General features: G+C 38.0%; 3 protein-coding genes across 3 annotated transcripts in view; 2 read left to right on the forward strand and 1 right to left on the reverse strand.

Annotated features, from left to right (window-relative positions):
- The window catches only part of LOC145968708 (uncharacterized), a 35,370-nt gene extending 24,007 nt beyond the window's left edge, over nt 1-11,363 (forward strand). Inside the window, exon 12 of the mRNA XM_083094389.1 lies at nt 11,353-11,363. The gene's annotated coding sequence lies outside the window, so the exon portion shown is untranslated. The remainder of the gene's footprint in view (nt 1-11,352) is intronic.
- A 3,817-nt stretch (nt 11,364-15,180) lies between these two features.
- Nucleotides 15,181-17,060, reverse strand: LOC145968720 (uncharacterized). The gene is made up of 5 exons (XM_083094431.1): nt 16,933-17,060; nt 16,226-16,471; nt 15,956-16,118; nt 15,782-15,877; nt 15,181-15,616 (listed from the first exon to the last, which is right to left on the reverse strand). Exons 2-5 carry the CDS (start codon nt 16,416-16,418, stop codon nt 15,442-15,444), a joined length of 627 nt encoding a protein of 208 aa, XP_082950557.1. The 5' UTR covers nt 16,419-16,471; nt 16,933-17,060; the 3' UTR covers nt 15,181-15,441.
- Nucleotides 17,061-24,922: 7,862 nt separating this feature from the next.
- On the forward strand, nt 24,923-25,626 carry LOC145968399 (uncharacterized). The gene has a single exon (XM_083093820.1). The coding sequence runs from the start codon at nt 24,923-24,925 to the stop codon at nt 25,604-25,606; it is 684 nt and encodes a 227-aa protein (XP_082949946.1). The 3' UTR covers nt 25,607-25,626.
- The last annotated feature ends 385 nt before the right edge of the window (nt 25,627-26,011 follow it).

Raw genomic sequence — 26,011 nt, forward strand, 5'->3', positions numbered from 1 at the left:
CGTAAAGATAAGCGGACTCGGCTTCCTCGCGAATGTAAACATCTTATAAAATAAAAATCGGATAATTTTTAATTAGTCTGATAATAAACATTTTGATTATATATATTTAAATACATTTATCCGATTGATACCGTGTTTGATGTTATTTTAATCGCAAAATTTTCATTATTCCATTAAAATTACTCGCATACCCTTATAAATATATCTTAAAATGATTAACTTATTTATTTGTCACAATTTGCCATCGGCCGCTTGCCAGCGGCAGGCTTGATAACGAGATGAACATGACAGTATATGAGTACGTAAGAGCGAGTGAAACAATAACAGAAGCGAGCGAGATAGTAATAGGAGCGAGCGAGATAGTAATAGGAGCGAGCAAGATAGAAATAGTACGAGCAACGAGGACTCGAGCTCGAGAATCGGATTTTTCTTGCGCGCTATTATTTTCCTCTCGCTCGCTCCTATTACTGTCTCGCTCGCTCCTATTATTGTCTCGCTCGTTCTTGTTGCTGTTTCACTCGCTCTCGATTCTTGGGTCCGCTTATCATTCCGGGCTATCTATCACGACTGCCAAGTGTGACAGAGAAAGCAAGACCATGAGTAGAGAGCGAGCGAGATGACCTATCATCAAAGAGTTCCGAAGTCTCTTACAATCGGTTTCTTCGCTTCCTCTATCCATTCGCAATTCACGAAAATGTAAACATCTTATAAAATAAAAATTGAAACTTTTATTTTTAATTTCATCGGTTTGAAAGTAATTTTAATGAATTAAAGAGATTTTTGCGATTAAAATGATATCAAACACGACGTAAATCGGGTAATTTTTAATTAGTCTGATAATAAAAATTTTATAATTATATTTAACTAAATTTATGCGATTTATATCGTGTTTGATATTATTTTAATCTCAAAATTCTCATTATTCCATTAAAATTACTTTCAAATGAATAAAAAATGCATTTAATTTTTTGACATATATTCGTGAATATTATAAATGAAGTCTCGTGTAAAAAACTTCGGAATCTGCGACATCGGGAATTTTTTCATTATTTATAATAATATACGACTTTAAATTGCCATAAAATAAAAACTAAAGCTTTGATATTTTATTTGATCTTTTTGATTAAAAGGGATTAATGAAATTTTTGAAATTGAAAATTATTCTAATAAAATATTGAGTTTAATGTGATTTCAATCGTAAAAATCAAATTAATTCTAAAGTTATGTTCAGTAAGATAAATTAAGTAAAGTACAATGCAACATTTTATACAATGTAGTCTTATTTTCAAAATTATAGTTTAAATTAGACACTATTAATTTATTAAAATAAAACTATAATTATGAGAAATTAAGAGTTTTATTATATACATGTACACATTGATTTTTACGATTGAAATCACATTAAACCCAATATTTTATTAGAATAATTTTCAATTTTAAAAATTTCATTAATCCCTTTTAATCAAAAAGATCAAATAAAATATCAAAGCTTTAGTTTTTATTTTATGGCAATTTAAAGTCGTGTATTATTATAAATAATGAAAAAATTCCCGATGTCGCAGATTCCGAAGTTTCTTACATGAGACTTCATTTATAATATTCACGAATATATGTCAAAAAATTAAATGCATTTTTTATTCATTTGAAAGTAATTTTAATTGAATAATGAGAATTTTAAGATTAAAATAATATCAAACACGATATAAATCGCATAAATTTAATTAAATATAATTATAAAATATAATTATAAAATTTTTATTATCAGACTAATTAAAAATTACCCGATTTACGTCGTGTTTGATATCATTTTAATCGCAAAAATCTCTTTAATTCATTAAAATTACTTTCAAACCGATGAAATTAAAAATAAAAGTTTCAATGTTTATTTTATAAGATGTTTACATTTTCGTGAATTGCGAATGGAGAGGAAGCGAAGAAACCGATTGTAAGAGACTTCGGAACTCTTTGATGATAGGTCATCTCGCTCGCTCTCTACTCATGGTCTTACTTTCTCTGTCACACTTGACAATCGTGATAGACAGCTCGGAAAGATAAGCGGACCCAAGAATCGAGATCGAGCGAAACAGTAACAAGAACGAGCGAGACAATAATAGGAGTGAGCGAGACAGTAATAGGAGTGAGCGAGACAGTAATAGGAGCGAACGAGACAGTAATAGATGCGAGCGAGAGGAAAATAATAGCGCGCAAGAAAAATCTGATTCTCGAGCTCGAGTCCTCGTTGCTCGTGCTATTTCTATCTCGTTCGCTCTTATTTCACTCGTCCTTCTCGCTTCCTCACGTAACTCTCGCATCGCTTTTATGCATATATACGTACATACATACGTACATACCACACATACCCCCACCCACATATATATATATATATATATATATATATATATATATATATATATACACACATACATCTTTATTATTTAGAACTTTTATTCTTAAGAAATGTGTACGCGTTTTACATTAAAAATAATATCAAACTTTCTCTCTGTAAATATATAAATTATTTATTAATAGCCTAATAAAATATCTTATTTTCAAGTGTTGTAATCATATAATGAATAAATTTCTATATATATATATATATGAAAGAGAGAGAGAGAGAGTCATACAAAATTCATTAAAAATTTATTTAATATACGTAAGCGTCTTGCTATACAGCACTGGTGCTACCGTCATTTTGTGCACATAGCACGGAACAGAACCAGAAATTGTGCACCTTATATGTTACCCTCTGAGAACATTCGTGCACCTTGGCTTCGTAGTTTAGGTGCACGTTTTTAAGGTCCACAGAGGGCGTATCGCTTTCAGGGATCACCTAAAAGCGGGCCATGACACCTCTCATTCTTCTCTCTGGTCTCTCTTTCGTCTAATGACCGAATGTATCCGAGGGGAGCCGAGGTGAGCCGAGGTGCATTGGTTCCCCCCTTACCGCTGCCCGTACCAGAGAGAAGACTGAGAGGGGTCACGCTGCCGTTTTTCAGGGAACGCTTTTTCCCCGCCATAAAGTGGCGCTAACTGGATCCATTTTACGGCCGGCGGTACTACGTGGCCAGATTCACTTTTCGCTGCCACGGTAAAACGACCGATTGGTTCATGTCCGTGCTAGATCCATAATTGTGGATCTCAAAAGTACGAAACATATCATACATTTATTAATTTTTATTACATATTATTAACTGCGCGTAATCTCTTTTGTTTTAATACATATTATGAATTCGAATAATTGATCATATGAGAAAAAACTATTTTACACTAAAAATATTTATTTATCATAAAATTTTGCGAGCCATCTTTATACATATATGTGTGTCGTCACGCACATATAAAGACGTCTCGCAAAATTTTATGATAAACATTTTCAGTGTGAAATAATTTTTTTTCTCATATGATCAATTATTCGAATTCATAATATGTATTAAAACAAAAGAGATTACGCACAGTTAATAGTATGTAATATATATATGTGTGTGTGTGTGTGTGTATGTGTGTATGTGTGTATGGTATGTACGTATGTATGTACGTATGTATGTATAAAAGCGATGCGAGAGTTACATGAGGAAGCGAGAAGGACGAGTGAAATAACAATAAGAACAAACGAGATAGAGATAGCACGAGCACCGAGGACTCGAGCCTTGAGCTCAAGAATCGGATTTTTCTTGCGCGATATTATTTTGCTCTCGCTCGCTCCTATTACTGTCTCGCTCGCTCCTATTACTGTCTCGCTCGCTCCTATTACTGTCTCGCTTGCTCCTATTATTGTCTCGCTCGTTTTTGTTACTGTTTCGCTCGCTCTCGATTCTTAGGTCCGCTTCTTTCCAAGCTATCTATCACGATTGCCAAGTGTGACAGAGAAAGTAAGACCATGAGTAGAGAGCGAGGGAGATGACCTATTATCAAAGAGTTCCGAAGTACTCTTACAATCGGTTTCTTCGCATCCTCTATCCATTCGTAATTCACGAAAATGTAAACATCTTATAAAATAAAAATTGAAACTTTTAGTTTTAATTTCATCGGTTTGAAAGTAATGTTAATGAATTAAAGAGATTTTTGCGATTAAAATGATATCAAACACGACGTAAATCGGATAATTTTTAATTAGTCTGATAATAAAAATTTTATAATTATATATTTAACTATGCGATTCATATCGTGTTTGATATTATTTTAATCGCAAAATTCTCATTATTCTATTAAAATTACTTTCAAATGAATAAAAAATACATTTCATTTTTTGACATATATTCGTGAATATTATAAATGAAGTCTCATGTAAGAAATTTTGGAATCTGCGACATCGGGAATTTTTTTGTTATTTATAATAATATACGACTTTAAATTACCATAAAATAAAAACTAAAGCTTTTATATTTTATTTGATCTTTTTGATTAAAAGGGATTAATGAAATTTTTGCGTTTAAAATGACATCGAACACAATATAATTCGGACAACTTTTATTTATTGTTATATAAGTAAAAGAATGTATCTAATTATTGTTATATAAGTAAAAGAATGTATCTAATTGAAAATTATTCTAATAAAATATTGGGTTTAATGTGATTTCAGTCGTAAAAATCATATTAATTCTAAAGTTATGTTCAGTAAGATAAATTAAGTAATGTAAAAATTTTAGTTTCTAATACATTTTCAATGTTATCAATTGTAGTGTTCACATGACGTCTCCTGGTCTAAATATGGTCAATATAATTAATATTAAATGGTCTATATATTGTGCAGTGAAACAAATTATTTTAATTTATTATATATTAAAATAATTTATATATTTCTTTTACATATTTAAATGCAAAATATTTTGCATCTTATTTTCTTATTTAAAATATATTAATAATGTGAAAGTGTAATAAATATGTGAAAGAAATATATAAATTATTTTAATATATACAATAAATTAATTTGCAATTATCAATTACATATTTTTTCTTCGAAACAACTATGTGTTTTCTTTACACCAATTGATTCCTCTCATTATTTTGTACATAAAAGTATTAAGGTAAGATAATCGAAAAATGAATATTTTACAAGATATTTTACGGTTTATGTAAAATTAAGAAATGATTTCAAGCCTTATAACTCAAAAAGTACTTGAGGGAAAAATATTTTATTATAGTATTTTGGAAAGTCCTCGAGATAAGCTACAAGAATATGTAATAAAAAATAGAGGGTTCCATTTAAGAAATTGACGGTGACCATCACGTGACCTTCAAATGACTCTCCAAGGTCAAATCATTGCCACCATCTTATGGCCCCCTTCAAGCTACACAACTTTTGTCTGAAACATTTCTTTCTAAAGTGCATAGTTTATGAAATATTCGACCGTATCGGGACTTTTGGGACACCCTGTATATATATATATACACACTGCCGGCCAAAAGTTTGGATACACTATTAAAAAATCAGAAATTGTAAGGAAAATATGTTTTTATTGAATAGCTTTATATTTAAATAATTATTTTATATTATAAAAACTTAAATAATACATAGTAAACTTAAATTAAACAAAAATTCAACTTTTTAAATATTTCTGATATAAAAGTATCAAACGCTTTTTTCGTCGAAAAATGACCCCCGTTTTTTCATGACCATTTCCACAAGACGCGGCATTCTTTCAATCAGTTTATTAATGGTATTTTGTTGTAGAGATGTCCACGCATGTTGTAACTGTTGCCACAGTTCAGCAGCGGATGATGGACAGGTTGTACGAATTTTTCTATCGAGTTCTCTTCTCAGAGAAGTTCGATAGGATTTAGGTCTGGGGATTGTGGTGTCCAGAACATATTGACAATAGTCCCATCAGCTTCTTTCCTTTCCAAATATTCTTTACAAAGTCGAGAAGTGTGCTTCGGATCATTATCTTGTTGAAATATAAAGCTTCAACCGATTATTCTAAGACCGGAGGGAATCGCGTTTTGAACAAGAATTTTTTTATAGTCCTTCATAATTCCTTCTATTTTAACAAAATCTCCGATTCCATGGCCAGAAAAGCAACCCCACACCATAATAGAACCACCCCCATACTTCACTGTAGGCACTACACACTGAGGTATCAACTTTTCTGAGCTACTTCTTCTGACAAAAATTCGACGATGAGAATCAAAAACTTCAAACTTGGATTCGTCAGTCCAAAGAACATTTTTCCATTGTTCCATTGTTCAATTTCGATGTTGTAAAGCCCACTCAAGACGTTTTTTCTTATTTATTGGACGTAGCAAAGGTTTTTTCACCGCAACACAGCCTTTTAGACCAGCACTTCTTAATCGTCTTTTCACAGTAGTGAGTGATACTGGATTTTCTCTGATTTTATTGATATCTGCACATATTTCTGGTGCTGTTAATCTTCTATTTTTTTTACTAGTAATCACTATATGCTTGTCTTCTTGAGTAGAGGTCACTTTTGGGCGTCCCGTGCGAATACGGTCGCGATGAGTGCCAGTATATTTAAATCTCTTAATCGTTGTTTGAACTCCCTTCAAAGACACTTTTGTTTTTTCTGAAATTTCTCGATATGATAAGCCTTCATTATGTAAAGTTATTATTGCACTACGAGTCTCGATGGATATTTCTTTACGTTTTGCCATTATTCATGGGATTAAGATAGGTTCACTTGAAAATTTTGAATTTACTTTGCAAGTTGTTAGCGCGTCTTAATGTCACGTATTTGGCATGAAAAACTTAATTACTTTTATATCAACTTAATCAGAATATAAAGAAAACCTAGAAAGCAAAAAACTAATAAAATTCAAAGTTGTTATAAAAGCTCTTATTAAAGTAAAAATCGATATTTGTACATAAAACTCACTCATGTAAATTTTCTCTAAAATCTTTTACTCAAAATCAAGTTCATTTATAGAATTAGATGTAACGTGTTCTAAACTATTATTTAGTAACAAAAAAGAGCTATGTTCATAATGTAGCGTCGATATTTATAGTTACGATAGTACAAATTCCGAAAGTTAGACAAGTGTATCCAAACTTTTGCCGGGATTAGAATTTATATAGTATACGTGAGTAAATATGTACGTGTGTGTGTAACAAAGGCGGAGTAGGAGACAATCGTTCCTGCAGTACCCCCCTGCTAGTGTTTAACGATAAAAACAAAAAATTATGAAAATCCTCCTTGTAGCCGGTCCGGGAAGCGGACACGTCTACCAGACTTGGTTGAGTGCTTGGTTGAGCTCTCTTGTGTTGCTGTTTGCTGTGTGTTCGGTGGGTCTGTGATTGCTGCGTCCTTCTCGGTGGGGCCTGGAGCGTCCTCGTCGTTGTTGCCTTCCTGAGAAGCGACTGGGTCATCGGCCATGATGTACGCTGGTTTAAGGCAGTCAATGGAAACCGTAACATCACGGCCGTTCATGCGAACAACGAACGTCTTTTCTGCTCGTTTAATCACTTTGTACGGGCCATCATATGGTTGTTGCAGAGGCTGTTTGAGGCCATCATGCCGTACAAAGACTTCCTCCGAAGTAGCGAGGTCCTTGAAAACAAACGTCTTATCCGTGCCGTGGCGAGACGCGTTCGACGGCCTCAATTCCCGCAGGTGTTGGCGTAGCTCCTTGACGAAGTCTGTCACGTTGTCTGCTGCGCCATCGCGGTGAAGAGAGCCTAAGAACTCGCCCGGCAGGCGTGGTGACTGCCCGTAGACCATGCCGTGGCTTGCAAGTCTTCTTTCCAGGCTGAGCGGATGCCCAGCAAGACGGTCGGAAAGTTCTGTGTCCATCGATGTTGCTGCTGGCACGTGATCGCTGCCTTTAGTTGACGGTGAAGGCGTTCGACCATGCCGTTGGCTGAGGGGTGGTATGCAGTTGTCCGCAAGTGAGTCGTACCTAACAAACGATTCAACTGCTTGAAAAGGTATGACTCAAATTGTCTATCTTGATCTGTAGTTATTCTCAACGGCGTGCCAAATCGAGATATCCACCCACGTGCGACGGTTGAAGCTTCTTGGTCGTGCAGGGGAACAGCTTCTGGCCAGCGAGAGTATCGGTCTACCATAGTCAGGCAGTACCGGTATCCCTCCGACGGTGGCATGATTATAATGTCTATATGTATATGTTCGAACCTGGCGGAAGGTGGTGCGAATGTGCCGACAGGTGAGGAGACATGGCGAGAGATCTTCGCGCGTTGGCACTGGACGCAGCTGCGGGCCCACCGTCTGCAATCAGATTTAACTGACGGCCATACGTAACGCTGGGTTACGAGCTTGACCGTCGCGTTGATTCCTGGGTGAGACAGCTGGTGCAGCTAGTCGAATGCGGCTTTCCTAAACTCTTTGGTAACGAAGGGCCGCGCTATTTGCGTTGATACGTCGCAAAATACTGCAACGTCGGTGTCAGGGATGCGTACCTCCTTCATTAGGAGGGGAGAGTCTTCCTCTAGGTATCGCTGGAGTTCTTCATCTTCATGTTGGGCTGCTGCCAAAGCTTCAAAATCGAGTGTGCGCTCAACTTCCTCTACGCGCGACAGAGCGTCTGCTACCACGTTGTCCTCCCCGGAAACGTGGCGGATATCGGTGGTGAACTGTCCGATGAAGTCCAGATGTCTGAATTGGCGAGGTGAACATTGAGCCGTTCTCGTTTGAAAGGCATAGACGAGAGGTTTGTGGTCCGTGTAGACTGTGAACGATCCCTCCACAGTATGCCTAAAGTGCTTGATTGCCAGATAGATAGCAAGTAACTCACGATCGTAAGCTCCGTATTTTGCTTCCGCAGGACTTAGTTTTTTGGAAAAGAATTCAAAGGGTTGCCAGGCGTCTCCGACCCATTGCTGGAAGACTGCTCCGACTGCGTAGTCTGACGCGTCGCTGAAGATTGCGAGTGACGCACTGGGCTCGGGATGAGCCAGCAAGGTTGCTTGGGCTAAGCATTCCTTGCTTGACTCAAATGCTTCTATAGCTGTTGACGTCCAGTTTACTGGCGACTTCCCTTTGACATTGCCTTGCAGCAGGTCGTTCAGCGGTGCTTGAGTCTCTGCAGCCTTAGGTAAGAATCTTCTATAAAAATTCAGCATACCCAAGAACTGGCGTAATCTCTTCACGGTGTCAGGGCGTGGATAGGCCCGTATGGCGTCGACCTTTTCCGGTAGCGGACAAGTTCCTGCGCCAGAAACGAGATAGCCGAGAAATTTAACCTCGGGCTGTCCAAACACGCACTTAGCTGGGTTGATGATGACACCATACTTCCTCAGCCGCTCAAACAGAATTGTCAGGTGTCTCAGATGCTCTTCCTCTGATGTTGACGCAATGAGGATGTCGTCGATATATGCATAGCAGAACTCTAGCCCTTGCAGCACTTCCTCGATAAAGCGCTGGAAGGTCTGCGCTGCATTACGCAAACCGAAGGTCATGAATCCGAACTCGAAGAGTCCGAAAGGCGTTGTTATGGCTTCGGGATGTGCTCCTCCGCGACTGGGATCTGATTGAAAGCTCGCACCAGATCGATGGTGGAAAAGATGTTTTTCCCACGAAGTGACTGGGAGAAATCCTGGATATGTCTCACTGGATATCGGTCCGGACAGATTTTCGCGTTAAGGGCGCGATAATCTCCGCAAGGCCGCCAGTCATCGCTCTTCTTCGGCACCATGTGCAAGGGCGATGCCCAAGAGCTCTGCGACGGGCGAGCGATTCCCAAACGCAACATGGTCTCGAATTCCTTCTTTGCCGCCTCCAACTTCTCTGTTGAAAGGCGGCGTGGCTTCTGTGTGACGGGTGGCCCTGGTGTGGTAATGATGTAGTGCCTCGTCGAGTGACTTACCGCCTTGGGGGCTCCGTCCGGTCGTGTCACCTCCGGGAATTGATGGAGGAGTTCATGGTATCGTGATGAGCCTGAAATGGTCCTAATGCTCGGAATGTCGCACTCAATCACCTTTCCACGAGAGGTGAGTTGAGTGGACACGTCCAACAGCCGCTGGTTTCTCATGTCCACCAAGAGCCCATGTGCACGAGAAAGTCCGCACCGATGATCGACTTGGATACAGCGGCAACGACGAACCTCCAGGTGAATTGACGCCGCAGTCCAAAGTCCAGTGGCAGCGTTATCGTCCCGAACGTAGCGATGGTTGTACCGTTTGCCGCAGAAAGCTCGTAGCTTGATTTTGCACGGGGTCCCGGCAGGGGTGGGATCCGATTGACCACATCGCCAATTGGCCAATTCAAAATAGGACTCTCTGATTGGTTAATCGTTGCTGGTTACCCTAGGCACAAGTCGATATAATTGGCTGTGGTCAATCGCAATGTGGTCAAACAGGACGCTCCCTCCCGGCAGCAGCGAGCGCGGAAACACACACACGTCGGCTCCGGTGTCAATTAAAAACTGTCTCTTCGTCGATCGGTCACTGACAAAGAGGCGGCGCGATGTCGCGGGGCTGATGTCGTCGGCCGCCATTAGCGACTGCCCTGCTCGTTTCCCGAAGAACTAGTATCGTATTTGCACGGTTTTTCGCAATTTCTTGCCTGCTCGCCATATTGCCAGTGGTACCAGCATGTATCGCTAGCTGCACTAGGACGGCGGCTCCGCGATCGCGAACGCGAGCGTGGCCGGGAGCGCGAGCGCGACCTTCCGCAGGTTTCGCAGGTTCCGCCAGTAGGTTGGCGCTGCCCTTGGGTATTAATTTTGATGGCTGCGAGTTTCTGCACCGCCTCAATCATTACGCGAGTCAAGCCATCATACTGAACTTGGGCAGGCGGAGGTGTGGTGGCTGTCGTCTCAGCGATGATCCCTGCCGGGCCGTATAAGTCCACGATCGAATCCGCGATTTCGGCTCTCTTATCGAGCGCGAGGTCATGATGCGCCGCGAGGAGTGCTTGGACATTTCTAGGCAGGCGGCTCAGCCAGAGCGTCTGCAAGATGTCCTCTGGAAACTCCGTTCCGGCGAGGCCGCGAAGATGTCGGAGAAACTGCGACGGCTTGCGGTCTCCGAGAGGCTCGTTCTCTAATAGGCGGCGCGTTTTGCTCGCGCGATAAGCCAAGGCGCTTGATTAACTCGGTCTTTATAAGCTCGTATGATCGTTCTCATCTAGGCCGGGTAAGTATATCGCGGACCTCCAGAGCGTACCTTTGGTCGAGGGTGGTGAGAACGTGGCCATATTTGGTGTTGTCCTGAGTTATTCCCGCAGCTTCGAAACCGCCCTTCAGCATCAGGAACCACAACTCCGGATCCGCAGGTATAAAGGGTGGCACCTTAACTGATACTCGATCGACTGATGATGCATTCGGAGGGTCCTTCGTTTCGCGGTTAACGACGCTACTGCCATTGTTGTACGCCATACCGATGATCTCGAAGAAAAGAGAAAATAAAAAAAAATAACGAATAATAATCGGAGCGTCAAGCACTATGACGCACTGCACCGATCACTCACGGTTCGCGAAAGATCACGTCGGGGTCACCAATTGGTGAGTGATCTCAGGATATAAGAAATTGCGTTTCTCAGTTAAATAGCTCCGAATTTATTTTAATCTATAATTTTGAGCGTCTCGTATACTATGTGAAGTCTTGTGTGTACTGTGTGAAGGCGCGATGTGAACTGTCGAAAGCGGGATACAGAATGAATCCTGGAAAACCAGGACTCAGCATGCATGATCCGGGAGAAAGTTTTTATAATCGGAAGGATTCTCGGAGGGACGAGTGACCGTTGTGTAGGAAAAGCCGTGTGTTTGCCATATGTTAATCGGCGATGTAAGGGATCGATGGAAGGCTGCGTAACACGCAAAGGTTGTAAAATTTTACAAAAGTGAAAGCGGATGTCGGATGCATGCATGCCGGGATTAGAATTTATATAGTATACGTGAGTAAATATGTACGTGTGTGTGTAACAAAGGCGGAGTAGGAGACAATCGTCCCTACATATATATATATATACACTGCCGGCCAAAAGTTATATATATATGTATATATATATATATATATATATATATATAAATACATATATGTTTATTTATTTTATTATTGTGACGTGACGCCTTTTGCGCTCCGTCACAGTGACCCCGCCGGGGGGAGGTAGCGTACGGAGAGTCGTTCTTCGCACCTGAGGGGGGCCCCTTATCCGATCTCGCGATATATCTTTGTATAGTTCTGTGTTTGAGATTTAATTTTAAGCGAGCAGAGCGCGGCAATCTGAGCGAGCGGATAATAAGTGATGTACAGCAAGATCCCGGAGGGTGCAGTTACCGATGAAAGGAAGAGGAGAGACTCGGACCGATGTCTCCACTCCAAAGAAAGGTCACGTATCGAGATCCCGCTCCGCCGCTATCCATAGGTAATCGTTGTATTAATATCCGCTACTTTTAGAGAAACAACGACGGGGAAACCCGAACGAGGGAAGATCAACTCTCTCCCAGGCTGCAGACTGAGGAGAGGAGATACATCCGGAGACGGACGAGGATACGGCCTGGCCAGCCCAAGACGTCCGATCTACCGAGAAAATACAACCGTCCAGGATACCGTCGACAGTGGATTTTGGCTCCTATCGAAGGGCAACCCGCATTACAGCAGGACGAAATTTGAGAGGGCGGAGAATATCGACCCCTTCTTATCGAAAATCGACAGGATGCGCGGAAAATCGGCGCGGGACTCGAGGGCCTTGCGGAGCATTTATCACAAGTCACTGTTCGACGAGCTAGAATAGCAGAAGGACGACTCTCCATTCTCAATACGGCTACCGTATTGAGAGCACGACCGCAGCGAGCACACAGCGAGGACATGGACACCGGAGAAACTGTAAGCCGTCGCTCAGGTAGCCGTAGAGATATTCCCGGATACAGCTGGCGTCATACCGTTTCTTGATACCGTCGCGAGGCAACGGTGAACGCGTTACCGAATTGTTGCAGAAAGCCTACGTGCTTTTCTCGCGTTTCGTTGCCGGACGCCAGCTGGGCCCCGGGTATCGCGGATTTGTCCCTCTCAGGGGGTTCGTCGCCGACAGTCATTATACCGTATCGTTAGTGCCATACCGTACCGTATCGTATCGTATCGTTTCGTTCCGTATCTCGTTATATCATTGCGTGGAGCGTCGAATTGTGAATATTAATAGAGTCACGAGATTCCGACACTATCGTATTGCGTAAAGAAGAGCGGGGTTTGCGTGAGATCGTTCTTCGCGAGTGCGAGTGCCGTATATCCAAAATCCACTCTGCAAGAATTGAATAATTCGCGAAATTTCTGTTTAAAATTTACGTCCGTTACCGTCCGTGTTGTTTGAAATTGCGTGAGGGTCGAATTTGTTTTCGCCGAGAGCGAAAGGTCGGGAAGATACCGGATAATATTGCGAGATAATATTTGTGCCCGCTGACGTGGAATTACCGTTACTTAGAACCGTCGTTACATCCGATTTTTCTGCGAATTACTTGTAGACTTTACTCATCGCGGTCCGTGAAATTATATTCGATCTCGGAATTATCTGTTAGTCGCGCGTATCATATGTCTTCGTTCCCGTATAGATAATAATCGACTTTCGTATCTTTCTTATAACTCTGATGTTTCTTTCTTTCGAAATTTATATTTCCGATTTCGTTACTTGCGTATCTTCTACATGTAATCTTTGCTATTTTCCCCGTATCGTTAACCCTTTCTATTGTATTTATATCGTCTTTGTCGTATACTTTGTTATAAACTTTGTCCATATACTATAATTGTTAAATATATTTATAATAATAATCGAAGGAGTGTCGATCATTTCTCTCTCCCGGAAGTTATTTAGTGCTCTCTCTCTAACCTACAAAGAATCCTGCCCCTCTGTCATTTACTGAGCTCTGGGTTACCGAACCTTTCCGTTACCGTAACGATATCGTGGCGCGGGAGACCGCGCCTGGCGCCCAATACCGCTTTCCTTGTGAGAGCTGCGAGATACCGTACGCTACCGTATTTTGAGATACCGTTTTTTTTTTGTAAATCAACTAATTTCCCTACCGGCCAAATTTGCACGCCGTCTCCTCCGGATCGGCGTTCCCGAGGCGGACAAAGGCGTTGCATTATTTATTTATTTATTTATTCGTTACAGTTTGGCACGCTTTCCAGCGGCAGACTTGGGTTCATATTCTGAATCCTCTTTTATTGATAAAAGTGCCTTTAAAAGTGGCTTATAAGCCTTCTGATTGGCTGTAAGCCACTTTTAGAGGCACTTTTATCGGTAAAAGAGGATTCAGAATATGGACCTTGATCTTGATAACAAACGAGAGATGAACATGAGAATATACAAGAGGACTACGTAAGAGTGAGCGAAAAATATTAACAGGAACGAGACAATAATAGAAGCGAGCGAGACGGTAATGGAAGTCAGCGAGAGGAAAAATAGTGGTGTGCAAGCAAGACTCGATCCTCGAGTCCTCGTTGCTATTCCTATCTCGTTCGCTCTCATTACCATTTCGCTCGCTCTTATTACCTTCTCGCTTGCTCACTCGCTTAACTTTCGTGCACGCGCATACGCACACTGAAAATGTTTATCATAAAATTTTGCGAGACGTCTTTATATGTGCGTCATGACACACATATATAAAGATGTCTCGCAAAATTTTATGATAAATAAACATTTTTAGTGTGAAATAGTTTTTTTTCTCATATGGTCAATTATTCGAATTCATAATATGTATTAAAACAAAAGAGATTACCCGCAGCTAATAATATGTAATAAAACAATTAATAAATCCATAATATGTTGTCGTACTTTTGATCCACAATTATGGATCTAGTCTGGACACGCACCAATCGATGGTTTTACCATGGCATCGAAAAGTGGATCTGGCCATGTAGTTCCGTCGGCTCTAAAATGGATCTACGGGGCGCCACTGCGTGGCTTAGTGAAACCGTCACACGAAAAACGACGGCATGGCCCCTCTCAGGCTTCTCTCTGGTGAAACGTATCTGCCGCGTAAAAAGAGTTATCTTTTGCATTCGTGTATTTTTTAATACGAGTTTTCTAAAATAATGGTTTTTTAATATAAAGAATTTGACGGCGATTTTTTTCATTCTTAGGACCTATCCAGACAAACTTGCATAAGACATAAGCATATGCATAATCATAACCATAATAAAAGCTTATCCAGACAAACTTGCATAAGCATAATGTATAGAGAAATCGACCAATCATAAAGCTGCGTTCCGAAATTCATTGTCAATATTGGCAATTGACAATGAATTTCGGAACACAATCGCCGGTGTTATTATACTATAGTTTATTACCTCTCTCCCTCTACAGCGGGCGCTCGCCTATCTATCGCGATGCTCAGTCCAGCGTATATGTCGATGGAGGTGATAATACATATTTTATTGTTAACTTATATTTTAATTAGAAAACGTCGTTTTTCAAAAAAAAGTAAATATAAAAGAAGATGGTGGGTGCGTCCTATTAATAATATGAGAAGATACCAAGGAGATTTTGCGCATCTTTTTCAGGAATTAAAAGATGATAAGGATATGTTTTTTCGTTATACTCGTATGGACGAGAATACATTTAACTTATTGTTAGATAAAATACGAAAACACTTAGAAAAATGTAATTGGCGAGCATTGCCTCCAGATGCAGTTGAAATTGATAATTGTGGTGGCGGTGATGGCGATAGTGATGATAATGGTGATAGTGGTTGTAATATTTCAGATGAGCTATAAGTAAAGATGTAGTGTAAAGAACATTTTTTGTATATACTTACTACTGGTATAAATATTATATAACTATATATTATATAAATTTAATTATACTACATTTTTTAAATTTATTAATTTGAAAATATTTTGCAATACTTTAAGTTATAACAAAACTATACTTACTTGCTAGATGCAATTGTAGATTTTTGCGGAATATTCCTTTGTATCTCTTTCTCCATAGGAAAGTGTGTTCCTTTCGGTATAAAATTTGTATAAGTTCTACAAATATTAAACTAATTATATAAAAGTAACAAAAATATAAAATCTAATTTCTTATTGAAGAATAATTAAATTTACTTTCTAGATTTTACAAAAGAATCCAAAAATTTCACCTGATCGTATAGTGAAAATGTTGATCTTTTGGATGCCTCACTGCCGCTTCTACTTTCAGCTTCTCTTTTTTTCTTTTCACGAGAAAATTTTTCTCTTAGCCTTTGCCATCTGCTTTGACAATCTGCAACTATAAATAGAAAAATTTTGATAAAAATCAAAGTTATAAAAAATTAATAAGATATATATATATATATATATATATATATATATATAAGAAACAACCAAGAAAAATACCTGGGAATTTTAAAATGGAAGAAATTTTCATCCACGCACGATCTTTTTTGTGTATATTTTTAAAATCGGCTACACTTTTATCATACAAATGAGGAAAATTTTTGACAAGATCTATTAAAATTGTATCAGTATCGGCTTCATTATATTCATATTCATATTCTTGAGTAAGATCATTTACTTTTTCTGATTCCATCTTCTAACTCCAGTATTTATAGTATTTTTTTTTCTTCTGGAATATTGTTGAACCTTGTAAATATATTTTACAATTATTTTTGTATTGATCGCATACTTTTTCTTAGGCATTTAAATTGGCATTTCTAATTGTACTTTTTATTATTATATTCTCCTAATAAATCGATTATAGAAAAGTATAAATATATAATCAATAATAATGTACGTATAATGTATGTAATAATGTAAAAATATGTAATCAACAATGTGTTTGCAATTAGTGAATTTAATACGACAATCACTATATGTATTTATAATTGTATGCATAGAAAGATTGTATAATATATTAAAAAATTGTAAGAATATATCAAATTTATAAAAATTTATAACAAATTCTAATATTGTAAATATAATGTAATATTGTAAATTGTGATAAAATTAAATATATATTAGCTATAAAAATGTATATCATATCTTATAATTATACAGAAATATTTTTTAATTATTTATTCGTTTTTTATTTTTAGGAATCTTACCTGCACAATGGAATAACTTGGTGAGCGAAAACTGAGTACCCGGTTGTCAGAGACTATCAGACTGGTTTAATCATAGATTATAATAAGTATATAGATTACTGAATGATATTCTAGAACAATGTCACAGTAATGTCCTATAAAATGGCATTAGCTCTTGCATATACATATGAATAAAATTTCAACGATATGAAATCTAGTGACTTTACTTTTGCTTGTGCATATGTTACATTTATGTTGATTTATGTTTCATCACGATTTTTCTATAAAAGACGTGATTGGCTTAGCTCACTATGCATACGCCATGCAAGCTTTCTGGATACACAAAATTTTTCGACATTATGTATATATTTTATGCTATAGTATAGTATTCCTTAAATGAGACATGTGATTGGTCCATTTTCTTATGCATATGCTTATGCACTTATGCAAGTTTGTCTGGATAGGCCCTTACGCAGAACGTTTTAACACGTAAAAAGAGTTGGAATGGTAAAGATACAAAAGTATTCTTTTTTTATAAAAAAAATGCGTAATTCTATTTTCTACAAGAAATATTCTGCTGTAGACATTAAGAATGTAAAAGTTATAACTTAGAAAATGAACAATAATAATAATAGACTTCTTCACACCACTTTATGTACTATTAATGGCGCGTTAGATTAATGTAATTTTTCATTTTTTTAGTATTTATTTTTCGATTATCTTACCTTAATACTTTTATGTACAAAATAATGAGAGGAATCAATTGGTGTAAAGAAAACACATAATTGTTTCGAAGAAAAAATATGTAATTTGCAATTAACAATTACATTTTTTCTTAAATATAATTATGTGTTTTCTTTACACCAATTGATTCCTCTCATTATTTTGTACTTAAAATTATTGAGGTAAGATAATCGAAAAATGAATATTTTACAAGATATTTTACGGTTTATGTAAAATTAAGAAATGATTTCAAGCCTTATAACTCGAAAAGTACTTGAAGAAAAAATACTTTATTATAGTGTTTTGGAAAGCTCTCGACATAAGCTATAAGAATATGCAATAAAAAATAGGTAGTTCCATTTAAGAAATTAAAGGTGTCCTTGACCTCACCTTAACGATGCCATCCAAGGTCAAACCAATGACACCATCTTATGTTCCCCTCAAAACCATACAATTTTTGTCGAAAACGTTTTTCTCTAAAATGCTTAATTTTTGAAAGAAAAGGGGTGTACGGGTGGTCTAGGACACCCTGTATACAGGGTGACCCATTTTAACTTAGGCAGCCAAATAACTCGAAAAATAAGCAAGATAGAGAAAAATGTTTTAGACAAAAGTTGTATGGTTTCGAGGGGGCCATAAGATGGTATCATTGGTTTGACCTTGAAGAGTCATTTGAAGGTCACGTGAAGGTCACTTCAATTTTTTTAAATGGAATACCCTATATATTTTTGTACATTCTTGTAGCTTATTTCGAGAGCTTTCCAAAACACTATAATTAAGTACCTTTCCGTTAAGTACTTTTTGAGTTATGATGCTTGAAATAATTTCTTAATTTTACATAAACCGTAAAATATCTTGTAAAATATTCATTTTTCGATTATCTTACCTTAATACTTTTATGTACAAAATAATAAGAGGAATCAATTGGTGTAAAGAAAACACATAGTTGTTTTTAAGAAAAAATATGGAATTGTTAATTGCAAATTACATATTTTTTCTTCGAAACAACTATGTGTTTTCTTTACACCAATTGATTCCTCTCATTATTTTGTACATAAAACTATTAAGGTAAGGTAATCGAAAAATGAATATTTTACAAGATATTTTACGGTTTATGTAAAATTAAGAAATTATTTCAAGCCTCATAACTCAAAAAGTACTTAACGAAAATGTACTTAATTATAGTGTTTTGGAAAGCTCTCGAGATGAGCTACAAGAATGTACAAAAATATATAGGATGTTCCATTTAAAAAAATTGAAGTGATCTTCACGTGACCTTCAAATGACTCTTCAAGGTCAAACCAATGATACCATCTTATGGCCCCCTCGAAACCATACAACTTTTGTCTAAAACATTTTTCTCTATCTTGCTTATTTTTCGAGTTATTTGGCTGCCTAAGTTAAAATGGGTCACCCTGTATACAGGGTGAGCCATTTTAATTAACGCACGCAATTATTTCGGAAACAAAGCATTTTAGAGAAAAATGTTTCAGACAAAAGTTTTATGGTTTCGAGGGAGCCATAAGATGGTATCATTGGTTTGACCTCGAAGAGTTATTTGAAGGTCACATGAAGGTCACCTTCAATTTCTTAAATGGAACCTACTATTTGTCATTGCATATTCTTATAGCTTATCTCGAGAGCTTTCCAAAACACTATAATTAAGTACCTTTTCGTTAAGTACTATTTGAGTTATGAGGCTTGAAATAATTTCTTAATTTTACATAAACCGTAAAATATCTTGTAAAATATTCATTTTTCGATTATCTTACCTTAATACTTTTATGTACAAAATAATGAGAGGAATCAATTGGTGTAAAGAAAACACATAGTTGTTTTTAAGAAAAAATATGGAATTGTTAATTGCAAATTACATATTTTTTCTTCAAAACAACTATGTGTTTTCTTTACACCAGTTGATTCCTCTCATTATTTTGTACGTAAAAGTATTAAGGTAAGATAATCGAAAAATGAATATTTTACAAGATATTTTACGGTTTATGTAAAATTAAGAAATTATTTCAAGCCTCATAACTCAAAAAGTACTTAACGAAAAGGTACTCGATTATAGTGTTTTGGAAAGCTCTCGAGATAAGCTACAAGAATATGCAATGACAAATAGTAGGTTCCATTTAAGAAATTGAAGGTGACCTTCATGTGACTTTCAAATAACTCTTCAAGGTCAAACCAATGATACCATCTTATGGCACCCTCGAAACCATAAAACTTTTGTCTGAAACATTTTTCTCTAAAATGCTTTGTTTCCGAAATAATTGCGTGCGTTAATTAAAATGGCTCACCCTGTATATATATACAGGGTGATTCAAAATAACCCCTGTGTCCCTGAAATGACATATTCTTGAATCAATTCTAAAACGATTTTTCCTTCGGCAAAATTTCGTCCAAAGCTTAGTTTTTGAATTATTAAAGGAAGTAGTTAACGTATGACGGGTCGAATACAAGAGGCAGGCAAGGGTGGCGCGATTCACCGTCAGACGCGGGAGCTTACGCGGGGCGCCTGCTGCGATCAGCTGATCGCTATACACATACAGACACACATGCGTACACATACATTCTCTCTCTGTCTGTCTGTCTGTCTGTCTGTCTGTCTGTCTCTCTCTCTCTCTCTCTCTCTCTCTCTCTCTCTCTCTCATTCGCTCACTCACCTGTAATTTTTTTTTTTTTTTTTTTTTACGAGAGAGGGGAAAATGCATTTTATGCATACCCACCGGTCGATCCAGTGAGTTATGTGGGACTCGAGTACCAAGTCGAATTACCAACTCGGTACTCCCTACCCACTAAAAATCCCTCTCTTTTCCTTTAACGAATTTCCTTTAACACACTGTCCCTCTGACTTCCCGAGATCTGTTTTCACATAACGTCAAAAAATAGTTATTATTACCTTGTTCGATGACTTTTGATGTATTGCTGTAATTGCTTGAAGGAGAAATGAATTTTCCGATAGATCGTACGTTCTCAAATTTAACGTAGATATCACGTTGCAAAAGACAAGAAATCCACACTAAATTATTAACTGAAAGTTTTTCTTCTTTCATGAACTGTATTCTTTTATTAAACTTTAACATAATCACATTTATTTACTCACTCGATGAGACGAGAAATTTACTAATGACTCTATCACTAATCACTATTAATCACTGTCGAATAATAATTGTTGGCGATTAAAAATCACTCGATGAAAGAACCACGCGCGGACACGTTACTACACGACGCGACGACGCGACAATGCGACGATAATTACGACTCGGCGACTGCAAGCAGTTTTTTGTCATGGTAGGTTGCGGTAGGTTAAGGTATTACTGGCGCTATCGAACGCGATCATGTGTTCGATTGAAGAATGCGGTAAACATAATAAACATTTAACATATTAATATTATTATTATGCAGCAGATAACAACAATACATAGCATGAAGATTCGCTACGCTGCTACAAGGTGAGTGAGCAAGTGAGTAAGCAGGTGAGTGAGTGAGTGAGTGACCGAGAGAGTGTGAGTGAGAGACTGAATGAGAGAGTGTATGAGTGTTGCGTAAAAGAGAGAAAGAGAGCGAGAAAAAAAGTGCGTGCGTGTGTATGAATGTCTGTCCCTCCTACCCTCCCTCTCTCTCTCTTTCTCTCTCTCTCTCTCTCTTACGCACACACTCCGCCATATACACATCGCGTGTAGCAATCAGCTGATTGCAACGTCGGACGGCCGGCGATCCGGAACAACTTTTCATTATTAAAATAACGTTATTTTAAGGAACACGTATTTCTGACGTAATTCTAAGACATTTTCTTCTTTACCAAAATTTTATTTAAAGCATAATTTTATGTTATAAGATAAAATAGTTAGCGACTCATGCGGTGATAATCACCTGTCGGGCGGTCAGCTGCGCCCGCGCTCGCGGCACGCCGCGCCGCTCCTGCCTGCCTTCTGTACCCGACGCGTGATTTACTAACTATTTTTGCTCATAATTCAAAAACTACGCTTCAAATCAAATTTTGGTAAAGGAAAAATTGTCTTAGAATGGTGTCAGGAATACGTCATTTTAAAGACATAACGTTTTTCAGGATCGCCCTGTATATTAGGTCGCGTTCAGTCTGTTCGATGTTTTCCATTTTATATATAATCACACAATATATATATATATATATATATATATATATATATATATATATATATTGTGTGATTATATATAAAATGGAAAACATCGAACAGACTGAACGCGACCTGGTGGAGCGATCCAACCAAATTGCCACCTTGGGCGAATATTTTGCATGGTTTCAACGATGCAACGAGTACATCGAGTCGCTGGAAGAGCAAAGTCGGATCAAACGACCACGATTATCGATCGGGAATCGACAATCGCTGATTGCTCGGATCGCGCGACTCGAAGGTGCAAAGACTCAATTGCAGAGATAGTTTATGCCCAGTGGTGGTAATTACAGTGGCGACAATAATGCGGGTGCCGGATGTAGCGCGCATCAAAATGAACTTGTGTGGCACGAGATTGATACGGCGTTCGACAATCGTGTATTGACTGGTGCGGTGATAAACTATAATCACACCTAACCTCGCCAATTTCTCGAGGACGCCAAAGACATCGTGCTCGAGCAAGTGCAAGACGTTATAAGAAGACACAACATTGTAAAAGTGAACACTATATTCAATGGTGAATTTGTGTCGGGTGATAAGCGTGCAAATAAAAGTACCAATACGAGAAACTGTGAACTCTTTCACACATCCGATTTACACGAGTGGTACGAGCGCCGCGTTATCGAACCCACTCTAGCATCGCTGGAAGAATTTCAGGAACGCGATAGCGGATGGGCATTGTCGCGAATATTGAATTTGACTGTAAATATAAATAAGTATAATCCTATGCGCGCGAGATGCCATATAAAATTGTCGCGGGAGATTATGATGAAGAGAGCAGTGATTAACGTACAATCAAAAGACAATGCGTGTTTCGCGTGGGCAGTGGTCGCCGCTCTATATCCCGCAGAAAGAAAGGCGGAACGGGAATCATCGTACTCGCATTACGCGACAGTGCTGAATCTCCGGGACATTGAGTTTCCAGTGACTGTCAATCAGATTAAAAAATTTGAACTTGTCAACGATATTTCGATCAACGTGTACATCGAGAAAGAAAACAGCATTGTCCCGATACGTCTTTCGGAGCAGAAACGGGATAAGCATGTCAACCTGTTGTATGTGGAAGACGGCAACAGCGTCGGGCATTTCGCTTGGATCAAAAATTTATCCCGGCTCGTGAGCTTGCAACTGAGCAAAAAGGACCACAAGAAATATATCTATGACCGGTGTGTATAATTTGAATAATTTATGTAATTATAAAATATAATGCATTGCATAAATCTTTAATTTAAATATTCTTTTACAGATGTTTACACTACTTTAGTTCGAATGACAAGTTGCAGTTACATACGGTAGACTGCGGAAAGATGAACGACTGCGCTATCCGGTTACCGAGCGATAAGGACAAGTGGTTATCGTTCAACAATTACAACAGGAAAGAGCAGCTTCCATTCATCGTGTACGCCGACTTGGAATGCGTTTTGACCAAGATGGAGGAGGAAGAAAAGAACGCGTACCAGCACCATCGGGTATTTAGTACAGCGTATTATATGCATTGTTCGTACGACGACTCGTTATCCGTTTATAATTCTCGCCATAGCGCCGATTGCGTTTTGTGGTTCGCCGAAGAACTTAAAAATTTAGCAATTCGCGTTAAGACTATTTTAATGACTACAAATGTCCCCATGGTAGATTTAACGTTCGAAGAGTGGGAAAAATTTCACAGCGCAACGCATTGTCATATATGTGAAAAACCGTTTACGCAAGAAGACGATACACGTGTACGCGATCATTGTCATTTGACCGGACGATATAGGGGTCTCGCGCACTCAAATTGCAATCTAAATTACAAAGAATCATTATATATTCCCATAGTCTTTCACAATTTATCCGGTTATGATGCACATTTCATTATCGAGGATATAGCTACGGCGTTCGAAGGGGAAATCGAATTACTTCCAATAATCAAGGAAAAGTATATATCGTTTACAAAAACTGTTAAACTCGCACAAGACAATTGGAAAAATGATATAAAATTAAGTTTTATTGATTCGTACAAATTTCTTACGACAAGTCTCGACAAATTAGCATCTTATCTAGACAAAGACAAACTCAAAATTTTAAAATCAGAATTTCAAAATTTATCTGCAAAAAATTTCAGTTTATTAACACGGAAAGACGTCTTTCCGTACGAATACGTCGACTTTGTGGACAGGTTGCAAGATACGTGTTTACCATCGCGCGAATCGTTTTACAGTTCTTTGACCGGTGAAACTATATCCGAGAGCGATTACGCGCACGCCGAGAACATCTGGACGCGATTCTCAATTCGAACGCTAGGCGAATATAGCGATTTGTACCTGAAAATCGATGTCTTGTTATTAGCCGATATTTTCGAAAACTTTCGCGATAGTTGCATCAAAAGTTACGAACTCGACCCCGCGTATTATTATACTCTTTCCGGATACACGTGGGATGCTATGTTAAAGCATACAAAGATTACGTTCGAATTGCTTACCAACATCGACATGGTCATGTTTATCGAACGCGGTATACGCGGTGGTCTGAGTCAGTGTTCCAACAGATACGCGCGCGCTAATAACAAGTACATGCAACAATCGTACGATCCATCGAAACCATCGTCGTACTTGATGTATTTCGATGTAAATAATTTATACGGATGGGCAATGTGTCAACCGTTGCCCTATGCCGATTTTCGATGGGTCGACGACGTGTCGAATTTTGACGTAGCATCGATCGCGTTAGATTCGCCTACGGGTTATATCCTCGAAGTCGATCTCGAGTACCCGCAACATCTTCACGATACGCACACTGACCTTCCGTTTTGTCCGATACGCGACAAGCCGCCCGGCAAGCGGCAAGACAAACTCCTCGCAACATTATACGATAAGAAGCGTTACGTGATACACTACCGTAATCTACAGCAATGTACGCGACACGGCCTTCGCGTTACAAAAATACATCGCGTATTACAATTTACACAATCTCCGTGGCTTCGCAGTTATATCGAATTAAATACACAGTTTAGAACACTCGCGAAAAATGATTTTGAAAAAAATTTATATAAACTGATGAATAACGCAGTATTTGGCAAGACGATGGAAAATGTGCGTAATCGTGTCGACGTAAAATTATTAACAAAGTGGGACGGACGATACGGCGCAGAAGCAATGATAGCGAAACCAAATTTCCATAGTCGAAGTATTTTTTTGGAGAATCTGGTTGCCATAGAGTTACGCAAACTAGAAGTAAAATTTTATAAACCAATCTATGTCGGCATGTGCATACTAGACATTTCTAAAACGTGCTTGTACAAATTTCACCACGAGTACATGTTTCCTCTGTATCGCGACAAATGCCGGGTAATGTACACCGATACAGATAGTCTAATATATCACATCAAATGCGTCGATGTGTATGAAAACATGAAGCGCGATATCAACCGATTTGATACGAGCGATTATCCAATTGATAACGCGTACGGTATACCGCTCGTGAATAAAAAAGTACCGGGTTTAATGAAGGATGAAAATAACGGTGCGATAATGACCGAATTCGTCGGGCTTAGAGCAAAGATGTACGCGGTGAGAGTGGACGGGAAAAAGGATACGAAGAAGGTTAAAGGCGTCAAAAGTAATGTCGTAGCGCGTAATATAACCTTCGACGATTACACGCGGTGTTTGCACGATGAGATCGAAATGACGCGACAGCAGTCATGTATAAGATCGAAATTGCACAAAGTGTATACCGTCCGCGAGACGAAAATTGCTCTGAGTCCGTACGATGACAAGCGGTATATCGTACCTGATTCGACTGACACGTTACCATGGGGACATTATAGGATACCTTTGTAAATAAATGTATATTTTGTTTATTATTAATTGTATATATTTTGTACATAACCATGTATATATTTTTGTATTTTTATATTTCATATAGTTTTATGTAATACATATCTTACACATTTATATTTCATGTTTTTTATGTATATTTTCATTTTTCAAATATTAAATGTAAAATGTAAACTGTGTGTGTGTGTGTGTGTGTGTGTGTGTGTGTGTGTGTGTGTGTGTGTGTGTGTGTAATACAATATACTACTAAAGGAAATATTAATAAAGATTTTTTGGTATTTTTTATATTTCATATATTTTTATGTAATGCATATCTCATACATCTTATATTAAAAATACATGTGTACTATCGCAAGGAATATTGATAAGGATTTTTATGTATATTTTCATTTTTCAAATATTATATAT

Source organism: Camponotus vicinus, unplaced genomic scaffold (assembly GCF_025532165.1).
Source record: "Camponotus vicinus isolate PSW18456_S1 unplaced genomic scaffold, iyCamVici1.0 SCAF_3, whole genome shotgun sequence".
Taxonomy (NCBI): Eukaryota; Metazoa; Arthropoda; class Insecta; order Hymenoptera; family Formicidae; genus Camponotus; species Camponotus vicinus.

What these genes read in the sequence shown, in the direction of transcription:
- LOC145968399 (XM_083093820.1), top strand. Translation starts at nt 24,923, where the DNA reads ATGATAGCGAAACCAAATTTCCATAGTCGAAGTATTTTTTTGGAGAAT.
- LOC145968720 (XM_083094431.1), bottom strand. Translation starts at nt 16,418, where the DNA reads ATGGAATCAGAAAAAGTAAATGATCTTACTCAAGAATATGAATATGAA. An exon ending in TTCCATTTTAAAATTCCCAG is followed by an intron (nt 16,119 to 16,225) that starts GTATTTTTCTTG and finishes TTCTATTTATAG; the next exon opens with TTGCAGATTGTCAAAGCAGA. An exon ending in TCTACAATTGCATCTAGCAA is followed by an intron (nt 15,617 to 15,781) that starts GTAAGTATAGTT and finishes CTTTACTTATAG; the next exon opens with CTCATCTGAAATATTACAAC.